Genomic DNA, 16,044 nt, shown 5'->3' on the forward strand with positions numbered 1-16,044 from the left:
ATACCTACATACTACTGGCCGGTTCCAACAAAAACATACTTAATATTTTATAATAAGTAGGTCTGGGACATAAACCTCATAAATTGACCGTAAAAAACCGCTTCCTATCCGAAATTCTTTCTTGTTCTTTAAACTTACCAAATACTTACTTATTTGCATTTGTAGAAGAAGCAAGATAAGACTTAGGATCTATCATCATGAACCATTAGTAAAGACATCATCATCCTCCGGGCCTTTTCCCAACTATGTTGGGGTCGGCTTCCAGTCTAACCGGATTCAGCTGAGTACCAGTGCTTTACAAGGAGCGACTGCCTATCTGACCTCCTCAAACCAGTTACCCGGGCAACCCAATACCCCTTGGTTAGACTGGTTGACTATCAATAAAGACAATAATTTTAATTTACCAATTAACCTCAGTGCCAATATGTAAGAGATAACGTAACAAATGAACTATTTGTTCGAACAGTGTAGCATTTCACACTTGCACTAAGATAAGCAATGCATGAACCATGTTCATTCATTAATAGATTTATCAATAAGGCCAGTGAACACAAATTGACTATATTGAGTACACTGACATTGGTCACATCATTTGAGTTTTTCAATAATTATGTTTGGAATACGAAAATGAAATTAAATGAAATGAAATCGTTTATTTTGCAAGTTGGACAGTACATCACTTTTACACGTCAATCTAAGAACGCTGGGGTCGGCATTTCCTGACTGACTGATCCCTGAGAAGAAACGCCGAAACAAACTCAAGGGTCATAGTCTCTTTTAAATATACTGAATAGTACTTAAGACGGAAAATAAGATTTTTTTTGTCAGTAAGAGTCTGACACTCATTCGTGCTGCACCCACAACTGGAGGGGTTGTTGATAACCCATCCCAAAAAAATACTTAGGTATGCAGTTTCATCTAAATTTGGCCGGGCCTTGAAAAGGCTTCCACTAATCATCATCATCTTCCGAGCCTTTTCCCAACTGTGTTGGAGTCGGCTTCCAGTCTAGCCGGATTCATCTGAGTACCAATGCTTTACAAGAAGCGACTGCCTATCTGACCTCCTCAACCCAGTTACCCGGGCAACCCAATACCCCTTGGAGAGAAATGCACGAGATACAATGTTTAAATAATTATGTCCTAATCTTAGTATTCATTTCATCATTAGTTATTTTTTCCACAAACTAAATTTCATGTAACCACGTATCGTAGAGATAATAAGTCATATTTGTAGGATAGGAGTAATAAAAAAACAAAATATTTTACAAATAATGTTTTATTTCTACATATCCTTATCTACAATATTTACAAATACAAACAATAACTTAGGTTTAGATTTTACAATGGAGTTTATACAGCTAAAGTTATAAGTATTGTTATTGGACGGAGCTGGTAATAAAATAATTTTATACTCAAATATTTTCATTTTTTTTTTTGTTAATTTGGATCTATTCAAGGTTTAAGAAACTGATAATATTAATAAATTCTTAACAACCTAGTCTATTGGTAATACTAATTCAATGAACTTAAGTACAAAACATTTGTTGGCAGTGACATTTATTATTAACAAGGAGTATTTGCAAGTTAAGATTTTTATTCTTGAAGAAAAAATTACAACGTTAAGACATTTCAATCAATATTCTTAAAGTTGAAGCTAAAATACTCGTAAACAGATGTAACGTAAAATATGCTCAACACACTTCCAAGGATAAAGTATATAAGTATAGTTCCTTCAACTCTTAATAAAATTCTTGCAAACATTACCGCAGAAGAAAAAGAACTAACTTTTAATATAAATCACATTGATACTGCACTTATTCCTGATGATTTTAACAGCACAAAAGTTGTAGAAGCTACGCAAGTACTAGGAATTTAACTGACGGATAACAATGAAGGCAAAAACGAATGTATGGAAAAACTGCGAATACGCAAGACGGTATCTCACGAAGCAATCGTATGGAATACTGGTAGATTTTCCCATGGCAGTCTTATGTAGGCAGTGTGCCTTAATGTCATTTAATTCTGACGATAAAATTGTTCTACCGTTAACTTTAGGATCTTGGCTTGCAAAATTCAGATCTTTGTGATATTTGGATTCTAAATATGGGAATTATGTTAAGAGGTATGGCCTATTTCTTAATTGGGAAATCGTTCGTATGAAATTATTTGAAAAAGTACTGTTACTGTTATTAGATTGGGGATGGCTTATACTAATTGTTTTTTTATCTATATCATCATTTGTACCATAACTTACTCATCGTTGTATGTAACTGAAATCTATCTTTACAAGTTTCGGACGTTATAAATACTTAATAATCTACTGGTATTGAAACAGAATCATCATCGAGATTTCAGTAAAAAGGTTCATTTATCCTATCTCTATAAATAACAGAAAGATAGTAAAGACCAAATAAATTAGATTTTTTTACGAAAACTTAGCGGAACCTCGTGATTTCTGCCAACAGTATGATACCACGATACTGCTCAGCAAGGAAGCGAAGAGTATTAGGGAACCACCCCAGAAAGCTGCGGGAGGTGACATGCAGAACCCAACTGGTTCTGGTAGATCCTCAGCTAACACGACCCTCAATCCTTTACCAATGATGGTGGAAGGCTCCATAGTACTGTTTCCAATATGAATGATGTCTCGTCTCCTCCTCCTTGGCTCGATACTTCCAGGGTTAGGACAGACATCGCAGTCAGTCTTGCATAGTTCCACCTCACATTGAATGATCAGGTCCATCTCATCGGGGAATTTGAAAGCATTGAAAAAGGCAAACGCTATGATCGAAGCTCCTGTGTTTCCTGTATCCCTGGTCTTTTGGAAGGCACCGAAGACTTTAGGCTTGAGTACACAACCATTGCTGTCAGTCAAAGGCACAACGTTGCGGTTTTCGGAGTCTCTCGCAATACATTCTCTGACTAGGATGTCAAAACCAGCGTCTCCGGTAACAGATACAACTAAGGTCATGGTTTCTCCGATCTTGACCAAGCCGTTGGCTTCTGGAGCGAAAGGTCCTCTGCCAGTCTGGATGTCCAATCGAGCCATGGCAGTGTCTCCGCTGAAGTTGCTGGTAATCTGGTTCAACATGCCCACACTGAGGGAGTGGACCAACTGTTTCTTCAGATTTCCTTCCCACAGACATCTTACTCGCCTAATGTGATCCCACACTTCTTGGATTCCAATTTCGTTTTGGAGTACCAGAACATTTTCCAAGTACGCTTGACCTTCGTTCTCGAAGTCACTGTAGAATCTGGTTCCGCAAGTGTTGAGGCTGACAGTGAATGAGAACTTAGCTTGGTTGGAGTTTTCTCTTACATAGACACACTCAGATTCCTTATAATGATCTTGAGAGTAAATGAGCCCGTTATACGGTTTGTTGAACTCAATGTTGATCGTCATCATTTCTTTGCCGCAGTCGACAGTGATGTCGTGGATATGAGGAGGATGGCGATCGTCATCATCATCAGGGACTTGCGTCTGTGTGCTTTCTACAACTGTACCGCTAACAGTACCAGAGCTGGAACTAGAACTTGAAGAAGTACTGGAACCCGTGTTCACATTACCAGTTTCCTGAGACACGTAGATCGCTTGAGTAGTCTGGTCGGACTGACTGGGTTGGTAGCCAGGCTTTGAGTAATCGTAGCTGGGTTGGGACGGTTGAGAAGGCTGGGAAGGCTGGTAACTTGGCGAGGGTTGTGGTGGTTGGTAAGTGTTAGAAGGTACATTAGCTGGTTGGCTGGGTTGGTAAGAAGGCGTGGATGGACTAGGAGAGTAAGAGGGCTGAGATGGTTGGTAAGAGGGTTGTGAAGGCTGGTAAGCGGGTTGCGTTGGTAGACTAGGCTTGTAACTGGGTTGATCAGGTTTGTAATTTGACTCAGGTTGGTAGGGAGACTCGCTGGGCTGATATGAAGGTTGGCTAGGCTGATACGTGGGGCTTGGTGATGGCCCTTCGCTGTAGGTTGGAGAAGGGCGGGTTCCCGAAGGTGGGTATCCGGTAGCTGGTGGTAGATAGTTGTTCGCCGGCTCAAAAGGTCTCGGTTTTTCTGGTTTCCCTCCGAAGTACTGACGAGCTGAAAACATTTAAGTAAAAATTAATAAATGATCTATTGAAGGGTATTTCCAAAGACCCAAAGTGCTTGTGCCTCATTGCTGGAAAAGGTGTAATAAGTGATTAAAATCGTGTTGAAAGATAAGTTTACCTAATATACCAAAGTTTATCACTATCGATTTCATGTAGGTACCAGAAAAAAATCGTCGTATTCTGTTTCAATTGCGTTTTTCCTCATTTAATTCAAGATGTATTTTGTTACAATAATCTCAGTACCTCACTAATCATATCCTTAAAGCTAACTACGAACTATTCCTTAAAACTAAGTCTGCACCTTTCCTATTCTTCTGCTGGTACAAGCCTTGTATCCACTGCAGGAGGTTGTTCACCATATCATCCACCTCCAGCTGCTTGTCAGGCGACAGGTCCGCTGGAAACCATTGGCTTCATCAGCAACCAGGAGTTGGAAACCCCTTCACCAAGTACTAGTCTACCAGTTAGATGATGTTGAAGGTATTGCATGATTCAAATCTGGGGTCAAGAGCAACCAAGAGTTGAAAACCTCTACACCAATAGTCCACTAGATAGACGGTCTTAAAGGTAGGTAGTTGATAGATGTTGAAATGGTTACAGATAGAGTTAAAGTTATTCTAGATTTAGTGATTAAAGAAGTAAGGAAGATATTACAAAAGAAAAAAAGAATAAGACCAATTCATAATGTTACGGCAATAGTTGAGAAGATTAGTTGTAAGAGGATACAAGCATTAATCAAATTATGACGAATAATGAAATATGAATAGGTCTTTACAAAAGAAACAATGATTAAGTTTACAATAGAAAAGGCAACAACAGAATTGATTACACAAGCTTATAAGATTAATGAGGAATCTTAAAAATATATAAAACTATTTAAAGTTAAAGGAACGGAGCGGAACGGAGTGTTATTCTTTCCTTTGCTTGTAGCAAAGGAAAGAATAACACTCAATAAGTTAATTTTACAATAAAAGATTAATTAAAAGATTTCTAAAACTACAGAAAAGAAAAAGATTTAAACAAAGAAAGCATGTTTCGAAACAAAAACAAATGAAGATGATGAAATACAATACATTTTCAAGGAAAACTACTTTGGAGATTACAAAGCATAAACTGTGAACGTTTTTAGCGAATAGCAGTTAATTTCCTAAGCTTTATAAATAAGTAGATCTATCTTATCTTAAGCTAATAACCATCAAAACATTTGCAGTATTTTAGTACATGCTATAAAGTTTGGTGACGTGTATTACGTTCTTTATGACGAGTTTTATTTTAATGTTGTTAAAAATAATTTTAACTACGGAATCGTTCATGCTTCGAGAAAGGCCGTGCCCGCTTTGCTCGAGACTTGGCCAGATCAGGTATGAAAAATAAAGAACATATTTTTATCTAAGGGTAAGTTGCATCTTTAAACTATAAATTAAAAAAATAATAACTAGCTGTGTACTTGACGCCCATTTCTCAAATTGGATATCTTTTACTGGGTAATTTCTTTATCTCATGAAAATTGCCACGTATTCCATAGTTAATGATTATTGTATTAAACATTTTTACTGGCCAAGGTCACTACTTCTAGTCACCCTGCTGAAAATAAAATTACTTCCATGTAGGTTTAACTAACTCAAATGATATCTAGTAGAGGTGAAACTAGCCGTAAAAATTAAAAGCAAATTATTATGAGGGTTGCAGATATTTCGACACTTATGGTTAACTTAAACTAATTAGTTATTTACATAATTACATATAAGTAAGTTAAAACATCTTAGAAGAAGCCTATAACTATAGTTCGGCCATTCAGAGAATGCGTTCCTGACACGTCGCGATTGAACTGACGACGTAACTTTGCAATGGCGTTGCAGTTACGATAAAAATATTTTTGCTGGTTGTTTACCGTTTTAACAATTGAGGAGCATTAAAACAACATTATTATATCAATAATCAATGAATGTTATTACGTCGTCAGTTCAATCGCGACGTGTCAGGAACGCATTCTCTGAATGGCCGAACTATAATCATAATTATTAGAATTAATAAATATTAATGCATGGTTTAATTAAATTAATAAAGCTTATCAAGATCTTTTGTAATGTCAATGATAATTAAAATTTAAATATTATGCTTAAATTTAAAGACGCTGTAATTAAAATAGAATAAAAAATAAGCAAAATAAACTAGAAAGTGAGTACAGATTGAAAGTAAGTATTGTGGAGATTTTTTTTCGAATTACTTGAAGATAATTTTTATGTGGTAATAATGATGCTTTGCGTAAATAAATTATAATATTAATGCCATTACTCATTTAACTAATCTAAATGTTTTAATAGATTTAGATCTATCTAAAACCATAATAATTCATATATACGGCATATAGTACTGTTCAAAAATTCGTTTCACAATCATTAGCTGTTTACAGCTCTTTTCTCCAAAAAATGTACTTTGGATAGCCATAAAAAACTTCTGTCTATGTAGCATTAATTTACTGATTACTTACTTTTGATTATAATATTAATATTGTTTTTAGGTTCTAGACATTTTTAAGAAGGTAATTAAATAGACATCTTCATGAACAAGAATAAAAGAAAGAAAAAGAGGTGCCACGCGAGTGCAGCCGCGGGCGAAGCTGTGTGAGTGTACAGTCAAGAGGTATCAAGAAGGTGAGAGCACAATATCAAGAAGATACACAGCATTATCAAGAAGATACAGAAGAAAGGTTGATAAGCGGTGGAGTGTAGCCGCTATTGCCGTTTGCTTGTAAACATCGAAAAAAAGATAATAAAAATACATCTTTAGTTATTTCAGTGTGTTCAAGAAAAGAGTTTACATTATTTATTTATATACAAATAAAACTCAAAAAATATAAACTAGATCGTCTAGCGACATATCAAAATCTAAATAATATTTTATTACTAGCCGTTTTCCTGCGGTTTCACCCGCGTCCCGTGGGAGCTACTGCCCGCGCCGGGATAAAATATAGCCTATGTTACTGGCAGATAATATAGCTTTCTAATGGTGAAAGAATATTTAAAATCGGTCCAGTAGTTTTTGAGTTTATCCATTACAACCAAACAAAAAAACAAACAAAGTTTTCCTCTTTATAATATTAGTATAGATGATTAGAATATGAAAGGAGAAAACATGCTGCGCCGACCATATATAAATTTGGGATAAGGACAGGAGGATGATGATGAACATAGATATTTGCCATAAAGGTAAGGTCGTATCAAAAAGTATTTAAGCAACTTATAACCTGTACAAAAGTTATCTATAATATCTGTAATTCTTCGATTGCTATTGTGTAAGTGGAATAATTCCGATGTCTACAAGCAAGCGCGCTGTGTGAGTGTTGCAAATTGTTAAGTGGAACATTCGAGTACATACACATTGATTTTATCGATGGTTTTAAAAGAAAAATCATAAAGAAATAATTTTACTAATTCCTCTGACATTTTTGGCAGATCTTTTAAGATATTTTTTTTCCTGTCAGATTTTCAATTTCTTACAAAACTTTTAATTATGTTTCTTTTTATCTATTCCTATTTAAGAATTTTTAAACAGTGAAAAAGCATCCTAACATAATTAAAAAACAAGGTCACCACCACAGGCTGTTTTGTCAACCCTTTTTGATTCTCATTATTAAATTTTAATTTTAGCATTGTTACAACTACGTTTTAGTCATGAATTTGACTCGATAAAATAAAAACATCAGAATTGAGAACTTCCTACAAAGTCGGTCATTTTTTTAATTAACTACATTAAGCCATCGATAAATCAATGCAGTACTTCATTAATATTGCACAATGCACACAAAAGGCTGTATTTGTCTGTGTACGTACCAGTCTTGCGTTTTCTTGGTTCTGTAAAACATATTACAATTAATCTTACATATACAAAAAAAAATAGAAATAACATTTCATAATTTTACATAAAAAGATATCTATGTACATAGAAGAGTAATTTCTGAAGAATTTACACTTAAAGTACGCTTAAAACTAACATGCATTTTGGAATTTTATTTATTTCAATTTAAACAGATTTATGTAGATATGTACAAAAGGAGTAGCTAAATATTTACATCTAATCAACATCAAGACATAACACAAAGACCCTATTAGTTTTGAATCGTAGCCAATAATAGATTTTAAACTTAAAGTTTTTTCTTTGCATAATTTTTTTTTTTTTTTTTGTGATTGATATCTATTCTAATAGGAAATTATTTTGCCAATCAGTTCAATTACCCTATAATCTAATTATTTTAAGCTGTGTAATGAAACTTAAGTAATTCTGTTGAGATATTAAAATAGCTTTACGCACACAATTACCACATAGACTCTTCAGTCACGAAATTAATTTATTTGATAAGTCAATCAAATCGATTACAACAAATTAAAAGCAATTAGTTTCGCAAATAAGCTTAAAGCTGTCAAAAATCAAACTCATTGCATTATGTAGAAGTGTTGCATATTTGCATTTGGAAACAAATCTGTATCGATAATTCTATCTATTACCAGCTGTTCCGAGTGGTTTCACCCGCGCCCCGGATTTACTTTATGTATTTTATGCTGTCGGTACATGATGAGCAATGGTTCTATTTATTACAAGCCGTTTTCCCGCGGTTTCACCCACGTCCCGTGATAACTACTGCGCATACTAGAATAAGATATACATATGGTACTCGGGAAAGCTACACTCAGCTTTCCAACAGTGAAATAATTTTTCGAATAGGTAAAATAGTTTCGGAGCCTTTCAGAGTTTCGTTAGGTGAGGATACAAACAAACAAAAAATTGTTCCCTCTTTCTTAGAGGTATATTAGTACAGATTAAAGTATAATCGTCTTCCTTCTAATTAAATTTTTGTAACAATCAATTAAAGTTATCTCTTCTAAAAACGAAGCATTGTATTACGCGATAAGTTTGACAATATCTGTTGTTTTTGCGATCGCACAATGATTGTACTATTCTTGCGAATCGCGGGTTACATAACGAAGCCCAAAAGTCTTGCTGTACCTATTGTCTGAATGTTAGAATATGCATTATTACCTAGTGGACAGAATTGAAGGCTGATTATGTATCCTTTTGTGACTTTTTTACGTAAAGTTTAATTAGGTAAGGATTTATTTCTTCATAGCTATATTGGCAATCACTTTTCAGGGGCTGGTGATTGATCTATGCAGTAAAAAACGTATAAAAATACAAGAGTTTTATGAAACTTAAGGGGTATCTTTTAAGTAATTATTAGTGGGTATGTAATTTTTTAACCAAAAATGTTAAGTTATTCGAACCCAAAATGATGAAAATATTTTTAATACCAAAATTATGCAAATCCTATAAAAAAAACTTACTTTTGAATATTTCTTACTAGGCCCACAGATGTGAAAGTATCAAAACCAACTGACCATGTAATCTCATGTACCAGGCAACCAGAAACGCATAAGAGCGTTTACGACTATGTGGTCTAACAATGAACAGCTGAACGTATGTCAATAAACAGTGTTTGTTTGTGTGCGTGTCATAATACTTGTGTGGGTGCGTGACGTAAGTTCCGAGATTTATAAAGGAGGTGTGAAAGTGCGTAAACTTTTTGCTTTTCAAACTTTTTGGTGCTAAAATGTGATAGCTGTATTAAAAAAAATCAGTGCTGAATAAAATATTGCTTTTTCGGATTATAAAGCTTTATCGGATGCAAGCAAATCTGATTGCAATGGTATCCTGAGTTTGATTGGGCAGAGAGCAATTGATTTGGTATACCTTTTTTTCTTGGCTTGGCTTCTTGGTTGGATTTCTGACTATTATTATAGTAGGTTTTTCGAAAAATAACTTTGCTGCTCTTAAGTCAGTTTTTTTAATTCTAGTGATTAGCAACAAAATATTATTGTGCATTTGTAGCTGAATTCAGAACAGCAAAGTTATTTCACGAAAGCTGTAAGTCTTAACCATTTTGTAATGGTAAATAAGAGGACATTCTAAACTGCTTACCCACCCATAAAAATACAATCACACTTAATAAATGCTAATTAAAATAACAAACTTTCATTTACTTTTAATTGTTAATTTATTTTACTAAACCACGTGCATTTATTTAAAAAGTAATAATTATAGCGTATTATCTAAAAGCGTGAATACTTACGGAAACGAGATGAGCTGTCGGCTGCGCCGGCGCATACGATGATCGCGCAGAGTGCTAACACGGTGCTTAGGCGCACCATCTGAAAATAATTGAAAATTCTTAGTTAGTAAATTAATCTACATAAAAATATATTGAAAAATCTTAGGTACACTTTAGCATGGATGGCTGAAAAGACCTCTAAATATAAGCTGCAATAACTTTAAATGTAAAGTAGATACCTATAAAATGAAAAGTAGGTAGGATATGGACAACCTATGCATGTTCATTTATAAGTCTACCAAAAGCTTAACATGACAAAAAAGTTCTAAAAGAGTATATTATTAAAGTTTGAAACAGGTGAAAGATTAGGTAGGTACATTGTAGTAGGTATCTATAGTTCGGCCATTCAGAGAATGCGTTCCTGACACGTCGCGATTGAACTGACGACGTAACTTTGCAATGGCGTTGCAGTTACGATAAAAATATTTTTGCTGGTTGTTTACCGTTTTAACAATTGAGGAGCATTAAAACAACATTATTATATCAATAATCAATGAATGTTATTACGTCGTCAGTTCAATCGCGACGTGTCAGGAACGCATTCTCTGAATGGCCGAACTATAATCAAAAAACTGCATAAATGTAGGTACATCGATAATCACTACTTTTGTAATTCATAATATAAGATCGAGACGTTCTAAAAATGGTACAATCTATAATTATGAACCTTGCCTTCTAGAATACAAAAAAAAAGATGAACTAAAAAAACACAGAAAATCCTATCAACATCTTCCAACCAAAACTGACTGACCTAATTTTTATTTAAAAAGAATCAAAGTAAGTAAAACAAGTCAAGGTCTAATTAACATAACAGCTGAATACACACACATTGTGTGATAAGCCTGGGAATCGAACCCGCTACAATGCACAATTATTTAACTTGCAACGTGAGACGGGTGATGCAACCTATCGCTAGATTTTACTTTGGTGGAAGAATTTAGATCAGTATATAAAAATTTATGGTAATCAATCTGAAGTTTGTTTGTTTGTGTGTGATGGAAAAACTCGGAAAGTGTCGAGGTTCGGCTTTTCCCAACTCTCTTTAGTCTTTTGCTTAGACCGGATTAGACCGGATTTCGAAAGGTAATCTCTTAGCAACATCCGACTCTTCTTCCCACCTTGTTACCTAGTACCTACTAACTAACATATAAGTTATATTTTACAAATATGCACGCACGTCATATTTCCCACTCAAACAAAAAAAAATATTTTTCAGGCATTCAGAGAGCCTAAAATGTAATACTAAGTGGTTCAGAAGAGACATGGGTTTCAGTTAATATAAGTCTGATACACACCATACCCATAAAGAATAGGGGTTCCTTATAATATTTACCCCCCGAAAAAATTTGGGACGTTATTACTGTAGGTATCCGTAATTATAAAACTAAATAACATTTATCATGTAATTAAATTAGGAGTTAAAACAAAAGATACAAGTTTCATCTAAGTAGGTTGATGTCAATCTAAGTAGGTACTAGAAATGTGGATCAAATGTCAAAATACTGAACAAAAACAATAGTTTCTTTCATGAAACATTTTGTCATAACATTGTTATATGGGAATGTTAAGATTTTTAATAGAGATATTTCAGTTAATAATGTTATCGACTAGGTAATCTATTAAATTCTGTGTCAGATTATATAATGCTCTTTTTCAGGTTTATGTAATTCAGTGAGTGATATTTCAGAGTATCTTTCACTAGCTGTCTTCAGGGGACCACCTACTTTCGGCACCCGGAAAAAAAGTTGCCTGTATTATGTTGTCTATATACTAATATTATAAAGAGGAAAACTTTGTTTGTTTGTTTGGTTGGTTGTAATGGATAAACTCAAAAACTGCTGGACCGATTTTAAATATTCTTTCATCATTAGAAAGCTATATTATCTGCGAGTAACATAGGCTATATTTTATCCCGATGCGGGCAGTAGCTCCCGCGGGACGCGAAATCGTGGGGAAACGGCTAGTTGTTCTATATAAAGCTAAATAATATTTTTATTTTAACATATTATATTTGCATAATTCCACTGAATTATTGTATACCTGCTTTTCATTCTGTAGTGCAACACTAGGCAATAATTATAGCAGTCATAATATTAGGTTAATGCTCAACTATGGAATTTTGAATAGACTCATAATGAAGATTATGTAACTACCATCATAACTCAAGCCTTATTGGTCATACCTATACACATTTCAAAAAAACAATAGATAAATAAAAATACTAGGCCATATCCATTTCAAAGTTCACTCTCTTCACACTCGGATAACTTTGACAGTTTAATTAATATTCAATAAGGTCAAAAAATGCTATTTTAAGAGTGAGAACTATGTGAATGGGGTTCTATTGTTTTTTGTTATTTTTGGTTCTTCCTGACCTCTGATGTAATGAGGTGCTAGAGTTCATGCTGGGCAGACGAGCGTTTTGAACGCGGCGTTTTGGACGCAGCGGCTTTTAAAACGTTTTAGTAAGTAACTGTGTTGAGTAAAAACATAATTACCAAAAACTGTTCAATATACGTATCTATTATATACCCACTAATTCCATTTTAAAGACTGTGAAGCATATTTTTACATATTATACACTGTAGCTGTTTTCTCGCGGTTTCACAAACACTTCGCGGAAACTATTGCACGCATTATTTATTTAAAACACCTTTGATTTTAAAGCCTTAAGTGTTACTTGGGAAGAATGTAGCTTTCAAACTGTGGAAGTTTTTTTTATTTTTTCGGTTCAGTTGTTTCGGAGCCTTAAGGTACAAACAAATATATATACAGTACATAGTCAACTGTAAAAGTGCAACGAAAGAAAAAAATATTTAAGAAAATCAATTAAAAATATAGCACAGTTATGATAGGAATTAAAGTTTAAGTAACCCGCATAAATTACAAAATCGATTAACGATAACGTATAACAACACTACGTTGCATTAATATGCAAAGTAATATATAGGAAAGAACATAATTTTATTTCCCACGTAATGTTCGCACATTAAACCTATTGTTTTAGTAATCATATTAATAAATTCAGCACAACATCCGTCTTGTTTCAACATCTTATGTGGCTTATTCTTGGCTCAGTGAACTACTAGTTTCCTTCGGCTATACTCGCATTTTACATCAGTCAAGATAAACTTTATGAAAAGAACTTGCATCCGAATTTCCTTAAACATATTTCTGCTCCATACTTTATTTTACAATAGGCGTGATTACAAGGTTAAAACATAGTAATTCAAATTAGTCCGTCTTTTAAATTACCAAACATATTGGATATTTTTTTACGTTTACAAAGCATTATTAAGTCACTAAGACATAAGGCATTAAAGGCTGGGAGTGGAAGCTTGTGACGTCACGTTCATGTAAAGTTTGTACTCAAAGGTGACGTAATACAAAATTTTAACGTGTCGTATATTCGTTGTTAATTGTTTGTGAGAGTAGAAGTCAAGAGAAAGAGTTGTAAAAGCCTAAAGTCACAATATCTTATTTATCTTATTGATTAATGAGCCTTTTTAAACAAACATCACTCTGACTTATTTATTAGTATTCGATTCTACGCTCATTACGTAGACATCAGTTTCACTGCTCCGATTCGTTGTATGTATTAAAATCACTATGGTGTTTTACGGCTATTTTATTACTGTATTATGTTAAGTACACATGTGAATATTCTAGTCATGTTTTTGTTCAAGTATAATAGTTTTTACACATGATACAAATTACCTATTACTTGTCAACTTTTTCACGAAAGTATAACGTCTAAATTAAATTAATGTCGTTATCTATCGAACAATGAATTGCCCATATATCAAGATTGCAATTTATCAAACAAAAACCATAAACAATTGAAATGTCACCCTTATTCCTAAGCTATTGAGGTATATTTTTGTTCAACGCCTAACGATCCCTCGACGTGCTTTTAATGAGCATAAAACTTATGTGGCAGCAAGATTCAGCAATTTAGCTGCTCTTGCAAACATTCTTAAAAACCAGATGAAAATTCTGTCAGTAAGTACAAAAAAATGCTATTTATCTTTGAAAGTCGACAGCTGTCAACCGGAACATTCGTATGGGAATCTTGATTTTTAATACCTACCAAAAGTCATCTGTCATCCAAAAAAAACGCCCGTCTACAACTCTCCCAAGTACAATCAGTTACATAAACAAGATATATACGAAGAATACTCTTCGCTCTAACTATCACAGTTACACGTCACATTATGTAACACCGCGTTGTCATTCGTATATTATGACACTTGACCCCGCGACTGTACCTACTTTTAGAAAGGAAACACTTTTCTATCCGATAGTCTCAGCTTCTTTGACTAGTGAACGATAATTTTTACTGTCGATAAATTGCATAATTTTGATTTATATTTTTAATGTAACCTAGTGTTTTTAGGAAATAATTTTTTTATTAATTGTCAGGTTTTGTGCTAAATTAAATATAATTTATGTAAAAAGGAACTCGATTTGAATACGGCGCTAAATAGCTTAGCGTAATGTGTTTACACGATGCAACTATTAAACCAATTATGATGCAATTTTACAAAGCTAATCGTTTGACGTAGTGGATGAGTTAATAGTTGCAGCATATACCCTCTCATCAGTGTCCTAATTCACAATCGTTAATTGCACAAACTCCAAAACTATTGAACCGATTTAAAAATAAAAGGAACCTACACTATCACGGTTCTACAGTCTATGTCATCATCTCCCAAGCCTTTTCCCAACTATGTTGGGGTCGGCTTCCAGCCTAACCGGATTCGGCAGAGTACCAGTGTTTTACAAGGAGCGACTGCCTATCTGACCTCCTCAACCCAGTTACCCAGGCGATCCGATACCTCTTGGTTAGACTGGCGATTAGACTGGTTCTATAGTCTATGTAAATCAAGACTGTTGTTTTATCCAGGTACGAGAAAGAAGTTCCCTCAAGACGCTAGCGAAACCGCGAAAAAGAACTAATTAATTATGATCACCAAACTACGAAGCATCATTAGTAACCAAAAACCACAAGTTACATAACCACAAAAACATACATAATAATCTACATGCATACACTAAATCGCAAATTAGTGAATCTTTCCGCTAAGTCTAGACTCACGCGCATCTAAGATGAATGACCTACGACGCTTCTAATAGGACCAAGGCCAGCCAGCCTGCACTTTCTTCGCGCCATATAAAATGTTCTAGGTTTAAAATAGACTCTGCCGTTTTATGCTGCCCTGGTACTTTTTAGACTTTAGGTTTGGTTTTTGCGTGATTTCTTTGGGTTTTATGACGTCCTAGTGCATTGTATTAGGCGGGAGTTTGCAATGTTTTGCTCGTAATAAAAAAAAAGTCATTTATTGCAATTAATTAATAATGGCGAATATTTTTAAAAGGTATCCGGCATTTTATTTAGGACGGTCAATATTGAAAAAAACCTCTGAAACTTTTATAATAGATAGTTAAGAGTAATTTTCCCAGAGTTACCGGGGCCCTGGTACATAAGGAGGGGCTTAAGAAGGAACATGATGGGTTTTAGTCAGAAAGAGTCTGACACTACTTCCTCACGCTGCACTGGAATTTGATAAATTTCCATTAAAAAGAGTATTTTTTCTCATATCAAAACCGCCTAGATCAGAGCAAGGTACATCCTACCATTCCTCAAACCGACATTTAAATGTGAGTTCCGATACAAAACAAATTCAATAGGTACAAATAAATTAAGGAAATTCCAATTTGTATCGTCATTGACCTCTGACCATAACTGCATACTTGAACGTTATTAATAACGAATCAAGACCTTCAGTTAACTTG

At 34.3% G+C, this 16,044-nt stretch overlaps 1 protein-coding gene across 2 annotated transcripts in view; it reads right to left on the reverse strand.

Annotated features, from left to right (window-relative positions):
* Positions 1-1,258: 1,258 nt before the first annotated feature.
* Positions 1,259-16,044, reverse strand: part of LOC124641635 — a 34,199-nt gene continuing 19,413 nt past the window's right edge. Inside the window, exons 2-5 of one of the 2 annotated variants that reach the window (XM_047179793.1) lie at positions 10,210-10,288; positions 7,919-7,939; positions 4,387-4,482; positions 1,259-4,074 (exon numbers count right to left, since the gene is read on the reverse strand). In XM_047179793.1, the coding sequence (XP_047035749.1) occupies positions 2,426-4,074; positions 4,387-4,482; positions 7,919-7,939; positions 10,210-10,288 (1,845 nt within the window). In that variant the 3' untranslated portion in view covers positions 1,259-2,425. The remainder of the gene's footprint in view (positions 4,075-4,386; positions 4,483-7,918; positions 7,940-10,209; positions 10,289-16,044) is intronic. The other variant, XM_047179794.1, reaches the window with a different exon arrangement.

Source organism: Helicoverpa zea, chromosome 22 (genome assembly GCF_022581195.2).
Source record: "Helicoverpa zea isolate HzStark_Cry1AcR chromosome 22, ilHelZeax1.1, whole genome shotgun sequence".
NCBI lineage: Eukaryota > Metazoa > Arthropoda > Insecta > Lepidoptera > Noctuidae > Helicoverpa > Helicoverpa zea.